Below are 14,853 nucleotides of genomic sequence, written 5' to 3'. Positions count from 1 at the left end.
TTTTGGTCAAGTCAAGAAGAAGACAAGTGTAAGTCAAGTGTAATATGATTTCAAGATGGCGGCGCAACAGTAGCACGCAGCGGCCTCTCCGGATTCAATACGGTGCTAATTACGTTTTTAAGTTTTTATTTACGGTTTTGAGCCCGACCATTGCTTCTACATGGATGCCAGAGACAGCGGTGTTCATGTATACAAACATGTATACAAACACCAGGACCTAATAAAGTACAGAAATCGTGTAACAACCAAACTGCACGATGATGTACTGGTTAGGCTTCGTGACCTCGGCTTGCTACGGAGACCAGACCTCCAGTCCCCGGTGTCGCCTGATACCAGAGACCAGGGGAGGGGACGCCGAAAGCGGTTTGTGAGGAAGCGGAAGCGCGGTAAGCGAGCGGGCGTCCGTGCTAGGCTAAAAACAAACCCTAGCCGGCCGGCTCTCCCGTCCATTCTACTATCCAACGTTTGCTCCCTGGACAATAAACTGGACTACATCCGACTCGAACGCTCTACACGGAGAGAGGTTAGAAACTGCTGTGTGTTTGTTTTCACGGAGACGTGGCTCAGCGACAGAGTTCCGGACGCCGCCATTCAGCTGGACGGGCTAACTTCATTTAGAGCCGACAGAAATGCAGCTCTTTGCGGTAAGACTCGCGGTGGTGGTGTGTGTGTTTATATCAACACGGAATGGTGCAAGAACTCTGTGCTTGTTTCTACTTACTGCTCACCGTCAGTAGAGTTTGTGACTGTTAGATGCAGACCATTTTATTTACCACGGGAATTTACTACTGTTTACATTGTCGGAGTTTACATTCCTCCTAGCGCTAATGCTAAAGAGGCGCTAAGTGAGCTATACGGAGCTATTAGCGACCTACAGAATGTTCACCCCGACGGACTTTTTATCATTGCCGGAGATTTCAACCATGCAAATCTTAAGTCAGTGCTCCCTAAATTCCATCAGCATGTAGACTTTGCTACGAGAGGTGAAAACACGCTGGATCTTGTTTACACAAACATTCCGTGCGGAGCCCCGCCCCCACCTCGGCTACTCAGACCACATCACTGTTATGCTAATTCCTGCATACAGACCACTCGTCAGACGCTCAAAACCGGTTCTGAAGCAGGTGAAAACCTGGCCAGCAGGAGCCACTTCTGCTCTTCAGGACTGCTTTGAGTGCACTGACTGGAATATCTTCAGGGAGGCTGCAACCAACGGTGACTCCGTCAACTTGGAGGAGTACACGTCAACAGTGACCAGTTACATCAGCAAGTGCATTGATGATGTGACCGTCTCCAAGACCATCACTACACGCCCCAACCAGAAGCCGTGGATGACTGCTAATGTGCGTGCTCTGCTGAGGTCTAGGGACCTAGCCTTCAGAACAGGGGACAGGGTGGCCCTAAGAACAGCAAGGGCCAAACTGTCCCGAGCCATCAGAGAGGCAAAGCGTGCACATGCCCAGACAATCCACAGCCACTTCCAGGACAGCGGAGACACCCGGCGCATGTGGCAGGGCATACAGGCGATCACAAACTACAAGACAGCTTCACCTGCTTGTGATAGCGACGCCTCCCTCCCAGACGCGTTGAACGAGTTCTACGCTCGGTTCGAGGTACAGAACAACGTTACGCCAAGGAAGACCATCCCTCGTCCCGACGACCAGGTACTCTGTCTATCCACGGCCGACGTGAGGAGATCTCTATGCAGAGTTAACCCACGGAAGGCTGCTGGACCAGACAACATTCCTGGCAGGGTGCTCAGAGAATGTGCGGAACAGCTAGCGGATGTCTTTACGGACATCTTCAACATTTCCCTGAGCAGCGCCGTTGTTCCTACGTGCCTCAAAACTACCACCATCGTTCCTGTCCCAAAGAAGTCTACAGTGTCTTGCCTCAATGACTATCGTCCCGTTGCACTCACACCCATAGTTATGAAGTGCTTCGAGAAGCTCGTCATGAGGCACATCAAGACCCAGCTACCACCCTCACTTGACCCCCTACAGTTCGCGTATCGTCCAAACCGCTCCACAGACGATGCCATTACCACAGCCCTCCACTTAGCCCTCACCCATCTGGACAATAAGGACACTTATGTACGAATGCTGTTCATAGACTTTAGTTCAGCATTCAATACAATCATCCCTCAGCACCTGATTGGGAAGCTGAGCCTGCTGGGACTAAACACCTCCCTCTGCAACTGGATCCTGGACTTCCTGACTGGGAGACCTCAGTCAGTCCGGATCGGGAACAGCATCTCCAGCACCACCACACTGAACACTGGAGCTCCTCAAGGCTGCGTGCTCAGTCCACTGCTGTTCATTCTGCTGACTCACGACTGTGGAGCAATGCACAGATCGAATCATATTATTAAGTTCGCCGATGACACGACCGTGGTGGGTCTCATCAACAAGAACGATGAGTCAGCATACAGGGAGGAGGTGCAACAACTAACTGCCTGGTGTAGAGCCAACAACCTTTCTCTGAATGTGGACAAAACTAAAGAGATGGTTGTGGACTTCAGGAGAGCACAGAGCGACCACTCTCCGCTGAACATCGACGGATCATCTGTAGAGATCATCAAGAGCACCAAATTTCTGGGTGTTCATCTAGCGGAGAACCTCACCTGGTCACTCAACACCAGCGCCGTCACCAAGAAAGCCCAGCAGCGTCTCTACTTCCTCCGAAGGCTGAGAAAGGCACATCTCCCTCCCCCAACCCTGACCATGTTCTACAGAGGGACCATTGAGAGCATCCTGAGCAGCTGCATCACTGTCTGGTTTGGGAACTGTACGATCTCGGATCGCAAAACCCTGCAGCGGATAGTCAGGACAGCGGAGAAGATCATTGGGGTCTCTCTTCCCTCTATCATGGACACTTACACCACACGCTGCGTCCGCAAAGGCAACAGCATTGTCGATGACCCCACACACCCCTCACACACACTCTTCACCCTCCTGCCGTCTGGAAAAAGGTACCGAAGCATTCGGGCCCTCACGACCAGACTGCGTAACAGTTTCTTCCCACAAGCCATCAGACTTCTCAATAACCGAACTGTACTATACTGAGCACAACATACACACACATCATCTGTATGGACTGCATAGACCCTCACAAAACACACACACTGTTTTGCACACTTTTCTGCTGTTTTTGCACATATTGGACAATATCTCAGTCATCTGCTGTTTTTTGCACAACTCCATATATAATCCAAAGGACCTGCTGCTAAGAACCTGCTGCTGTTCATTCTTTTACTGCACAAAATATTGTTTGAACATTCAGTATTTACACTGGTCGGTCGGCGCTGTTTCTGTTACTGTTTATTGTCTTTTGTGTATTGCATTTTTTGTACTTTTTGTATTGTCTTGTAACTTAATGTCTGCACTGTTTTTTGTCCTGCACTGTCTTTTGTCCTGCACTGTCTTGCTTGTCTTGTCCTGCACTGTTTGCACCAGGTTGCACAGTTGCACTTTATGTGGCTAAGACTACTTACATGTCCTTAGCCCTGTCTTTGTTTTATGTAGCACCTTGATCCTGGAGAAACGTTGTCTCATTTCACTGTGTACTGCAACAGCTATATATGGTTGAAATGACAATAAAAAGCTTCTTGACTTCTTCTTCTTGACTATAGAGCAGTAAACACACTTACACTTGATGCTGAGACGCACATCATTAACGTCTTTGCCATCACACTGACACGTGTATATGTTCCTCTTACTGTCATCAGCTACAGGGATGGTGAGGGTCAGATCTCTCTTCAGATACTGATTATGGGAGATTTTAAATCCTTCTGCTGGCCAGCAGGTTGTCTGATCACACCAAGCCACTATATAACCTGGGTTATTGAACATGGTCCGTGACATGACGAAAACATCTCCGATTACAGGGCAGAGCAGCAGTCTGATTAAACTCCACCTTTACAGTAGTGACAGCTGATACAGGAACTGAAAGAGAAAAGCAGATAAACAGAATAAAATATAAATCTATACATGTACATATAATTATATTAAAATCATCTCAAACACATTTTGTCACATACACATGCTTCTTGTGAAATAAAGTTAAGATTGTTATAAATAAAAGACAAAAAGTGAAATAAACATGAGATAAATATAAAATGAAGGTGGTAATGATCTTAACCCTTGTGGACATTTTAAAAACACGAAACTAAACTAATATAAAAATACATGTATATTTTTTTGTACAAATCTGTTAATCAAACTCGGTTCTAATCAAAACTGTTAAATATTTATTTACTCATTAATTAATGATGTCACAAATCTGCATAAAAATACACAAAATGATTTATTTTTAATATAAAAAAGTGAACTAGATTTTTTTTACCTTTATTACAGTCTTGGAAATGTTAAAGATGACCAATAACACTGGCTTTTATGCATTGTTATTTTTGTGTAGCTTTAGATTTAATTATTTCTCCCTCATTTACATATCAGGGCTGTTTTTCCAAATTGCCTGCCGTTATGACCGTGTTTATTCATTGCATGAAAATGACATGAAAAAAACATGCATTCTTGTTTATTTATGGTTTCTTCCACTGAGAAGAGGTACAATTTGAGATTTTTACTGTTGAAAAAAAAATTGGGTCATTGAACCATTACCCAGGCCTGTGCAAAAAAAACCAAAACCTACTGGTACTGTTGGGTTCATCCCTATATGAGTGAAACACAGGAGGTTACAGTTCTGAATGTCCCTATGGAACATTCCATTGTCAGGGATCAGCGCAGACTTATGGCCATGTGCGTTTGTGTTTGTTTGTGTCACGTGATTTCCCACCTTCGTCTGCTCCTCCCGGTCATCACACCTGTTCCCCATTGTGTGTGATTGTCCCTGTCTGTATATATATATATATTAATAATAATGTTAGTTCCCTATGTAGTGTGGTTTATGTTTGTCTTCCTCATGTATTAAACCCCTTTCATTTGAAGCTATCCTGTGTACGGGTCTGTTTCCAAGCCACCTCCGTCCAGGTTCTGACATCCATAAACAAAAATGAACAAAGCTTAGTCGGAGCAGTTGTGATGGAGCAGCCGACCGCACCGGGACCAACTTGGAAGTATACTTCTGTATAAATCCTTACTGCAGCTAAACTATCACTTTCAAACAGTATAACTATAGAAATTCCTGACATTCCTGAGGCTCAGCATCCTGACAGTGGATAAGTGCTGCTCTCATCTGCATTGATCAGGAACAAACACATCTGTTAAAAAATCCCTCCTAACGATCAGGGCATACAGACCTCCTAAAGATCACAACCTCAAGACTCAATGTTTTATGAGTACAACATTAAAGACATTGTCATGGATAAGGGCTTCTGCCAAATACTGTAAATGTCATAGCACTGAAAGTCCTTGTGCTGCACAAACAGACCCTATAACTGTTATAACTGTTATCTGAACAACGTTAGATAGTTACATCTAAGCTGGTTAAATATGTCCTCAGTAGGAACATGACCCAGTTATCTAGCCTCAGCTAGCTAGATTGTTCTTGCAGATTTAGGGTGAGCTAGTTAGGTTTATTAAAGCTATATGTAACGGGATAAATATTACAGAGGGTTCTTTAAATAAATCCTGCTGTAATGTAATCGCACACCATATTGGCCACGCCGGTGGCGCTATTGCGCGCTGAGTTCGAAATATCTGCAGCAGAGTTAGAGAGAACTGCTGTGGGTGAGTCGGTTCTTTTGCAGCTCCGTGCTAAGAGTTATAAAATATTGGTTTAATATTCGAATATTAGACAATGCATGTAAGAGATTGCACACAGTGGGCACTGGTTGATTTTTGGAGTGTTTTCTGTATATGTTTCTTGAAATTTTCATACTTTTATTTCCGTTTGCATGAATGCACTAATGTCCGCCATTTTCCCATGTGCTCTAACTGCGTGAAATGTTTTCTTGAGTAGATGGAACTGCATCCCGGCTGAAAAGACTCACTATTCTCTCCTTTTTACTGCTCTGTGTGCAGAAAATAAACGATAATATCATCCACATTGAGTGTGTGTGCTGTTGAGGAGTGGGTCAGACTGGGCCAGTTTGGATCAAAGGTCACATTGGTGCCGTGACCCGGATCTCAATCAAGGTGGTCGAAGATCATCCCAACTTTGGACCGGCGGACCTGTCATCATTCTTCACTGCACAGAACCTTCAGCTAAGATGTTATTAGTTGTTGCTGGACTTTAAAAAAAAACAAAAAAAAACTTTTGAATGGGCACTCTAAAGTGGTTTGATATTTTATTGTCCAGGTATCACAGCTGTATGATATAGTATACACATTTTTTTTTCTTATTTTCCCATCTCTATACTTTTATTACTTGATTATGGAAAACACAAGGTTACCTGGATCTCGGTATGTGAGCAGTCCGGTTAGTGTTGGTCGAGGGAGAGGTCTATTAGTGACACCAATTCCTTTCCCAGATATTAGCTCTAGCACTAATATGGGTACTGCTAACAATGGTATGGGGTTAGAAGTGAATGCACTTCTTGAGCCGAACGCTAATGTAAACCCTGTTAATGTGAATTGCAGTTCTGGTAATACACAGCCAATTAGTACCTCAACTCCAGTCCTTAGCAGTGACATGATGAGTCAGATGGGTAACATAGTGCAGCAAGTAGGCCTTCAATTGGCAGATAGTATCCTCGCACATTTGAATTTGCACAGTCAATCAGAAGTTGCACCTGAACAGGCAAAAAATAACCACAATAGTAGATACACACCTGAGCAGTGCTCTATGCCATGTACATCACAGATTCAAGTAGTGCGTCAGAGGGACGTTAAAGATCCTCCTACTTTCAGAGGTGACAAATCTGACACTGTTACACTCGATGAGTGGGTGGAGCTCATGAAGAACTTCTTGAAAAAGGGGTTTCTGCCTACTGAAGAACAAGTTGAAGAAATTTTAATCCACTTGAGAGGCAAAGCCAAAGATGTTGTTAAAGTGGGGATGCTGTCTAGCGGATTAGATATCAGAACAAATCCTGATGCAATCTACACCCTACTACGGAAGCATTTCAGTTGTCAACAGTATTCTCCTGTTCCTTTGCAAGATTTCTACACTACTGGTTACGCCAGAACCATACTGCTGACATCACAGCTGAGTGTCTGAAACAACAGGGAAAGGTACTAGATAACCAACTGATCGAAGTCACACGCATGTTCATTAGGAATTGTCCAAACTCAGATCTAGCATTGACATTTCGTTCGAAAACCATTGACAAATGGACAGCTCATGAAGTGCAAGAGATCCTGAACGAGTATCATTCAGAGAAAAATCTCAGAACCACTGGACAAGGAAATAGACAGATTGAATGTGAAAATAGAGTCAGTATTAATGAGATGCGTGTAAGTCCCAGTTCAGACCCAGTGAAAGCTGAACAGGATTCACTTCAGTCGAAACAGTCAGAAAACATGGCTCTGGAAAAAGTGATCGGTATGTTGGAGAGAGTTCTGATGAATAATAGTAGTAATGCACAGGCGAGCAAGGAATATAGGAAGAGAAACACCATGCCTAGAATTCCAGGCTTGAATGATACACCATGTTTAGTGTGCAAGGACACCTCACATTCTGCTTTTACTCACTGTAAAGACAAAAGGCTCTGTTTCCAGTGTTTTTCACCTGACCATCCCAGATTCCGTTGTCTGAAGGAAAGGAAGAATGTGTCCTCAATCAACCAGCAGTCAAACTAATTGATCTACGTGTGAGGGAGGATCACGTAGATCTTAGAAGTGAATCTCCCATGTCCAGTTTTGAAGATGAAATGGATTATGAATCTGTATGTCACATGTTCAGTGATGTAACTTCAGACAAAACAGTAATCTTTCAGGGTGTTCAGAAAGTTCCAAAAGCTGATAGCTTGTTTTACACATCTGTTTCAGTTGAAAAGGATCTCACCCTTAAAGCTTTAATTGATAGTGGATCAATGGCGTGTACTATTAGCGAGTCCGCTATAGAAAAGGTGCTGAAAAGTATCCCAGATATGACAAGCCAGTCGGCAGAAGATATTGTCATTGTTGGTTGTGGTGGCCATCATGTTGCCCCCACTGCAGTCTATGATCTTAAAGCTACAGTGAACGGTTGCTCCATGATAATTCCTACTCTAGTTGTGCCTGGGCAGACTGAAGAAATTATTTTGGGCACAAACGTCATAAAGAGACTTCTGATGCAACTGAGAGAAACTGACGGTTACTGGAGGCTCATGTCTAAGTCTAGTAACAATGAGAGTGATGAGTGCTGTATGTTTCTGTCTCTTTTCTCAAATGCAGAAAGATGGAGAGGTGAATCCATACCAAAAAAAGTCGGTACTGTAAAGTTACAAAGGACTGTGACGTTAGAGCCGCAAACAGAACATCTGGTTTGGGGTAAGCTACCTCAGTCTTCTGTCTTGTCAGTAGGCAGCACTGTTATTGTGGAACCGACTGAATCCAGATCAAGACCAAGACAAATACTGGTCGGGAGGGTTATAACACCGCTGTGGGGAGATGGTTCTATCCCCTTAAAAGTCATCAACCCCACTAATCACCGAGTTGTGTTGAGGAGATATGCAAAAATAGCTGACGTGTCACCTTGTATTGCTGTGCAAGATTTACCACTACCGAAACAGATTCAGTCAAATCTGCAGTGTACTGAGGAACCCTTACCACCTAGATCCAGTGAAGAGATGAGGCATGTCTTGAGTGCTTTGAACCTTGGCGATCTTGACTTGGAATCATGTGAAGTTTCAAATCACTGGAAAGATAAGCTGTTGCAAATTATTGAGAAGTATGACCCAGTTTTCTCAAGAGACAAAATGGACTGTGGAGAGGCTAAAGGCTTTGTCCATCGTATTAACCTCACTGACGACAGACCCTTCCGTTTTCCATACAGGCGTATACCGCCAAGCCAGTATGCTAAACTGAGGACAGCATTAAATGAGATGGAGGAAAAGGGAATCATCCGCAAGTCACATAGTGACTACGCTTCCCCACTCGTCCTAGTTTGGAAAAAGAATGGAGATCTCAGAATCTGCACTGATTTCAGATGGTTAAACGCAAGGACTGTCAGAGACACCTACCCTTTACCACACCAGTCGGATGTGTTAGCTGCATTAGGAGGCAACACCTTCTTCTCAACCATGGATCTTACCTCAGGGTATTATAATGTCCCTCTAGAAGAAGAACACAAAAAGTACACGGCATTCTCTTCACCATTTGGACTCCATGAGTATAATAGGCTTCCCCAGGGTCTCTCTAATAGCCCAGCCACATTCATGAGAATGATGATGTCTATCTTTGGAGATGAAAATTTCAGCAGCGTTCTCTGTTACCTTGATGATTTGATGGTGTTTGCCCCCTCTGAGTCAGTAGCCCTCCAACGTCTTGAAATGGTTCTCTTGCGGTTGTCACATCACAACCTAAAGTTGGCTCCAAAGAAATGTTGTTTCTTGAGGCGTTCTGTGAAATTCCTTGGCCACGTTGTATGTGAAGAAGGGATTAAGACTGATCCTAGTAAAGTTGAGGCAATTAACAATATTCAGGCTTCTGATCTGATGGAGCCTGATGGAAAAAAACCATGTCAAAAAAGATCAGATCCTTTCTTGGAATGGTTCTATATTATCAACATTTTATTGAAGGATGTTCAGCAAAAGCAAAGCCTCTATTTAAGTTGACATCAGGTTCAGTGAAACAGACTCCTGTCACGAAAGGACACAAGCCAAGAAAGAAAGTTAGTTACCTCAAACTTTCGCCAGCTGACTGGACGGTTGATTGTGAAGAAGCGTTGCACACCCTAAAACTAGAATTAAAAAAAATGTAACACTAGCTCACCCAGACTTTGACCGACCTTTTGTTTTGGCTGTCGATGCTTCTTTCGATGGAGTGGGAGCTGTATTGTCACAGGTCGGGCGGGTGAAGAGATTGCCAGACCCGTAGCCTTCGCAAGTAGAACTCTGTCTCGCTCACAAATGAACTATCCAGCTCACAGATTAGAGTTCTTTGCCTTGAAGTGGGCTATATGTGAGACGTTTAGCCATTGGCTGAGAGGACGGCACTTTACGGCATGGACCGACAATAATCCTCTAACATATATTCTGACTAAACCCCGACTTGATGCGTGCGAACAGCGATGGGTGGCAAAACTTGCTTCTTACAATTTTGATCTGAAGTATGTCCCAGGAACGAAAAATGTTGTCGCGGATGCTCTGAGCCGTGAGCCATTTGTCCAGTCTTGTATAGGCCATCGCCTTATCACTGAACCGTACTTATCCCTCCTGAAGGATGTCAGTGGTGTAGTTGACAACACTGTCCGAGATGCTTTCAAGTGCACTAGTAATCAGCAGGTGGTGCAGAAGGATGGCAAAGGTTCTTGTGACTCTACCAGTGTTGGACTCTTGCCTTCAGGTTCTTCTGGGAGTCAGGAAGTTTCTGCGGTGTTGGCAGCACACACTACTGGGGGTTTGAGTGAAGTACTAGGGACAGTGCCAGCCATCTCACAACCTCAACAGTTTAGTCCTCCTTTGCAACACAGCAATATCGTACTTGAACAGGAAAAAGACAGCGCGTTGTGTCGGATTTTGTACTATATTGAAAGATGTCGGAAACCATCTAAGAAAGAACAATCAAAGGAATCCACAGGTGTGCGGAAATTGCTGAAACACCATGATAAACTGGTTGTTTGTAACGGTGTGCTTTATAAGGTGAAAAGAGATCCAAAATTGAACAAGAAACTCTACCTGTTTGTTGTACCTGCTTCTTTGAAAACTCAAGTTCTCCACAGAATCCATGATGCAGCAGGACATCAAGGACATAGTAGAACACTGTCACTTGCGAGACAACGATTCTTCTGGATTGGAATGAAAAAAGATATTGATGATTATGTAAAGAATTGTCATCGATGTGTGGTTGGTAAAACCTCGGAGCCCAATGCTTGTGCCCCATTAGGGAGCATCCGAACTTCAGAACCGCTTGAGCTGGTTTGCATCGACTTTTGGTCAGCAGAAGTCAAAGAAGGAAAGTCGGTAGACGTACTAGTTGTGACAGATCATTTTACAAAAATGGCCCATGCATTTCCATGCCAAAATCAGTCTGCCAAACAGGTTGCAAAAAGACTCTGGAATGACTTCTTTCTGGTCTATGGATTCCCCAAGAGAATTCATTCCGACCAGGGGGCTAATTTTGAGAGCAAGCTTATCAAGGAACTATTGACCATGGCGGGTGTAGACAAATCGCACACAACACCATACCACCCCATGGGTAACGGCATTGCTGAGAGGTTCAATAGGACTCTTGGAAGCATGATCAGGACATTGCCCCCTAAAGTTAAATCAAAATGGCCACAGATGCTACAGCAACTTACCTTCTGTTACAACTGCACAGAACATGAGACAACAGGTTTTGCGCCATTCTTTCTTATGTTTGGCAGAGTTCCTCGTCTCCCAATTGATGTCCTGTTTCAAAATGTGCTTCTTAATGAAGATGTGGTGGATTACAAAGATTTTGTGTCCAAGCTGAAGAAAGACTTGCGTGAAGCCGCTCACATAGCAAGAATGCACACTCTAAAAGAACAGAAACGACATGGCAGACTTTACAACAGAAAGGTGAAAGGCTGTTCACTGGCTGTTGGAGACAGAGTCTTGGTTGCGAACAGAGGCGAAAAAGGTAGAAGAAAAGTTTCTGACAAATGGGAGTCATCTCCATATGAAGTCATGGCGGTGTATCCTGATATCAATGTTTACAGGATTCGGGAAATCAACTCTGACAAAGTGAGGGTAGTCCATAGAAATCTTTTGTTATCTGTGGACTTCCTGCCAGTTGATGAACATCAGGAATCAGATCAAAATGATGACGTGAATGTTGAAATTGATCTCCAGGAAAACAAAGTTGATCGTGATGACAGAACTGCAAACTGGATATTAAGTAACACTGATGGTTTTGATGAGGGGGATGAATGTACGAACTGTACAGACTTACCTGACATGTCAGATTGTGTGTCAGAGAGACTGTACTCGGCAAGCACTGATACTGGGAACCTGCAGGACAGAACTGATGCCAAAGTGACAAGTGATGTGAATGTGACAAGTGATGTTGATCTGCCTGACGTAGGAGGTCAAGACTCTAACTCAACTCAAGTCAAGGATGAGGAGTCTGTGGTTTGCACACAACCAAGGCAGGTAGAGGCAGCAGTAACTCGAACTAGACTTGGCAGAGTCATTAAGCCTACTAAAAGACTGATTTATGAAATGAACAAACAACACATAGACAGTTCAGACTCTACAGTGAGTTCTTTTGTTTATCTAGTTAAAAACATTTTTACTTAAGGTGTTACATTTGATTTCATGCAAAGTTGAGCACACGGAAACAAATTGATAGAGATTGGAAATCAATTGAGTTATTACATGATGGAATTTTTGAGGTGTAACAGGCATCTCTTTAATCTACTTTCAGGCTGGGCCGCCCTTGTCTCTAGGTACTTCTTATTGAAGAATCTTTGGATTGACAGATAATCATACTCGTTGCAGTTTTTATTCACTTCGTTATTAACTGACAACAAGAAGTGGGAGTTCCATACTTTTTTTTCTTTCTTTCTTTTTTCTTCTTTTTTTTTTTCTTTTTCTCTGTCTTCACTGTGTTTTGGTTCTTGTTATGGTATATCCTCATTACGCAGGATTTAAGGGGGGTGTATGTAACGGGATAAATATTACAGAGGGTTCTTTAAATAAATCCTGCTGTAATGTAATCGCGCACCCTATTGGCCACGCCGGTGGCGCTATTGCGCGCTGAGTTCGAAATATCTGCAGCAGAGTTAGAGGGAACTGCTGTGGGTGAGTCGGTTCTTTTGCAGCTCCGTGCTAAGAGTTATAAAATATTGGTTTAATGTTCGAATATTAGACAAGGCATGTAAGGGATTGCACACAGTGGGCACTGGTTGATTTTGGAGTGTTTTCTGTATATGTTTCTTGGAATTTTCATACTTTTATTTCCGTTTGCATGAATGCACTAATGTCCGCCATTTTCCCATGTGCTCTAACTGCGTGAAATGTTTTCTTGAGTAGACGGAACTGCATCCCGGCTGAAAAGACTCACTATTCTCTCCTTTTTACTGCTCTGTGTGCAGAAAATAAACGATAATATCATCCACATTGAGTGTGTGTGCTGTTGAGGAGTGGGTCAGACTGCGCCAGTTTGGATCAAAGGTCACATATATAAATTACATATTTCAGTTACTTTGCAACCCTGCTGGATGAACGAGCTCCTTCTAAAATAGTTTGTTGTTATAATAATAATTCCAGATGAAGTCTAGCTCGGAACATGATGCTCTTTAACAGAACATAATAAATCTAATATAATGAAACCTATTAAGTTTAATTTAATGATGCTATGACATTCAGCAAACAAAATCTCTGCAGTAAGAATTTTCCACCTGAAACACTGCACAGGTGAGAAATGGTGAGGAAATAATCAGGTACCTACTGCAAACACAGTAACTTCAATGGAAGAGCATAAGAAATAAGGACAACATGTAACTAGATTTGTAAAGTTTGTAGCGACAAACTTTGATGTTGGCTTTGATGGTGCAAGTATTCGCAAAGGCCGGTGCATTTTGGAGGCGAGTGGACAGAAAGATTGTGAAAGCTACTGGACCGCTAGGGTGCCAATACTTTTGGAGGTGAGTGGACATGAGCATGTGACGTGACCAGAATAACCGTGGGGCAGTTCCCCTTATTGTGCTGAGTGTTTTGATATGTCACATGTCCATGTTGTACAAATTTTTGATTTCGCTTGTTTTGGGGGCGGGGCTACATGTGACGTGACCAGAATACCCGTGGGGCAGTTTCCACAAGGACACGATGGCGCTTCTGGACCATGTTCACATATGGCCTCCTTTTTGCATTACAGAGCTTTAGTTGGCAAGGTACATTGTGTTTACTCACAGTGGTTTCTGGAAATATTCCTGGGCCCATTTAGTAATGTCTTTGAAACAATCATGCCGATGAGTGATGCAATGTCGTCTGAGGGCCCGAAGCCCACAATAAAGGCCTTTGGCTTTGTCCCTTAAGCACAGAGATTTCTCCAGTTTCTCTGAATCCTTCAATGTTAATCACTGTAGATGATGAGATTTACAAAGCCTTTGCAATCTGATGTTGGGGAACATTGTTTTTAAGTATTTCACACTCTTTCACAGGTTAGAGAATCTCTGCCTATCTTTAATTCTGAGAGACTCTGCCTCTCTAAGACATCCCTTTTATAGCTAATCATGTTACAGACCTAATATCAATTAACTTAACTGCTAGATGTTCTCCCAGCTAATATTTATAAAATTTCTTGCTTTTAATTGCCTCATGTCATCTTTTTTTAGACCAGTAGCAGGCATCAAATTTGAAATGAGCTCATTTAATGGATTAAAGTGTAATTTTTTTCTTTTTAAACATTTGTTATGTTATCCATGTTCTATTGTGGATAAAATATTGGCGCATATGATTTGAAAGTCTTAATTTAATTTAAAAAACCTGCCAACTTTTCCAGAATTCGGGTTGTATAAGTTATCAGCTGAAATTTTATTGGTAAACTGCAGTCATTGTTTACATTCAAGAAAACCTATTTTTAAGCTAGAAAAATATTGCTTCTGCCCATGAATCACATCTAGCTATGCAATGTTATACATCTGAACATTGTTATTATATCTTCTACTCATTCAGAAGATCAGGCATAATTACCAGCTTCCAGCATCTGTATCTGCCTCTCTGCCTCTCTCTTGGGAGCAACAAAGGATCAAACCAGTGGAATTCTGCAGCAGCCAACAATCAATACAGCAATAATAGTTTGTCAGATGACATCCTCACAAGATGTCAATGTATTTACATCATTT

At 42.9% G+C, this 14,853-nt stretch overlaps 3 protein-coding genes and 1 long non-coding RNA gene across 9 annotated transcripts in view; 3 read left to right on the top strand and 1 right to left on the bottom strand.

Annotated features, from left to right (window-relative positions):
* Window positions 1-14,853, bottom strand: part of LOC125138419 (butyrophilin subfamily 1 member A1-like) — a 262,663-nt gene that overhangs the window by 18,035 nt on the left and 229,775 nt on the right. The window lies entirely within an intron of this gene.
* LOC113656997 (butyrophilin subfamily 2 member A2-like) overlaps window positions 1-14,853 on the top strand; it is a 251,138-nt gene that overhangs the window by 186,667 nt on the left and 49,618 nt on the right. The window lies entirely within an intron of this gene.
* LOC125141480 lies at window positions 5,597-13,213 on the top strand. Its single transcript, XR_007140866.1, has 3 exons — window positions 5,597-5,763; window positions 5,920-6,258; window positions 13,040-13,213. It is a non-coding gene; the product is annotated as an uncharacterized LOC125141480 (long non-coding RNA).
* On the top strand, window positions 10,801-12,340 carry LOC125141245 (retrovirus-related Pol polyprotein from transposon 412). Its single transcript, XM_047814063.1, has one exon. The coding sequence runs from the start codon at window positions 10,841-10,843 to the stop codon at window positions 12,302-12,304; it is 1,464 nt and encodes a 487-aa protein (XP_047670019.1). The 5' UTR covers window positions 10,801-10,840; the 3' UTR covers window positions 12,305-12,340.

This window comes from Tachysurus fulvidraco, chromosome 1, assembly GCF_022655615.1.
Source record: "Tachysurus fulvidraco isolate hzauxx_2018 chromosome 1, HZAU_PFXX_2.0, whole genome shotgun sequence".
NCBI classification, from domain to species: domain Eukaryota; kingdom Metazoa; phylum Chordata; class Actinopteri; order Siluriformes; family Bagridae; genus Tachysurus; species Tachysurus fulvidraco.
The sequence above is the reverse complement of the archived record's forward strand: the minus strand, read 5'-3'. Positions and strand labels throughout refer to the sequence as shown.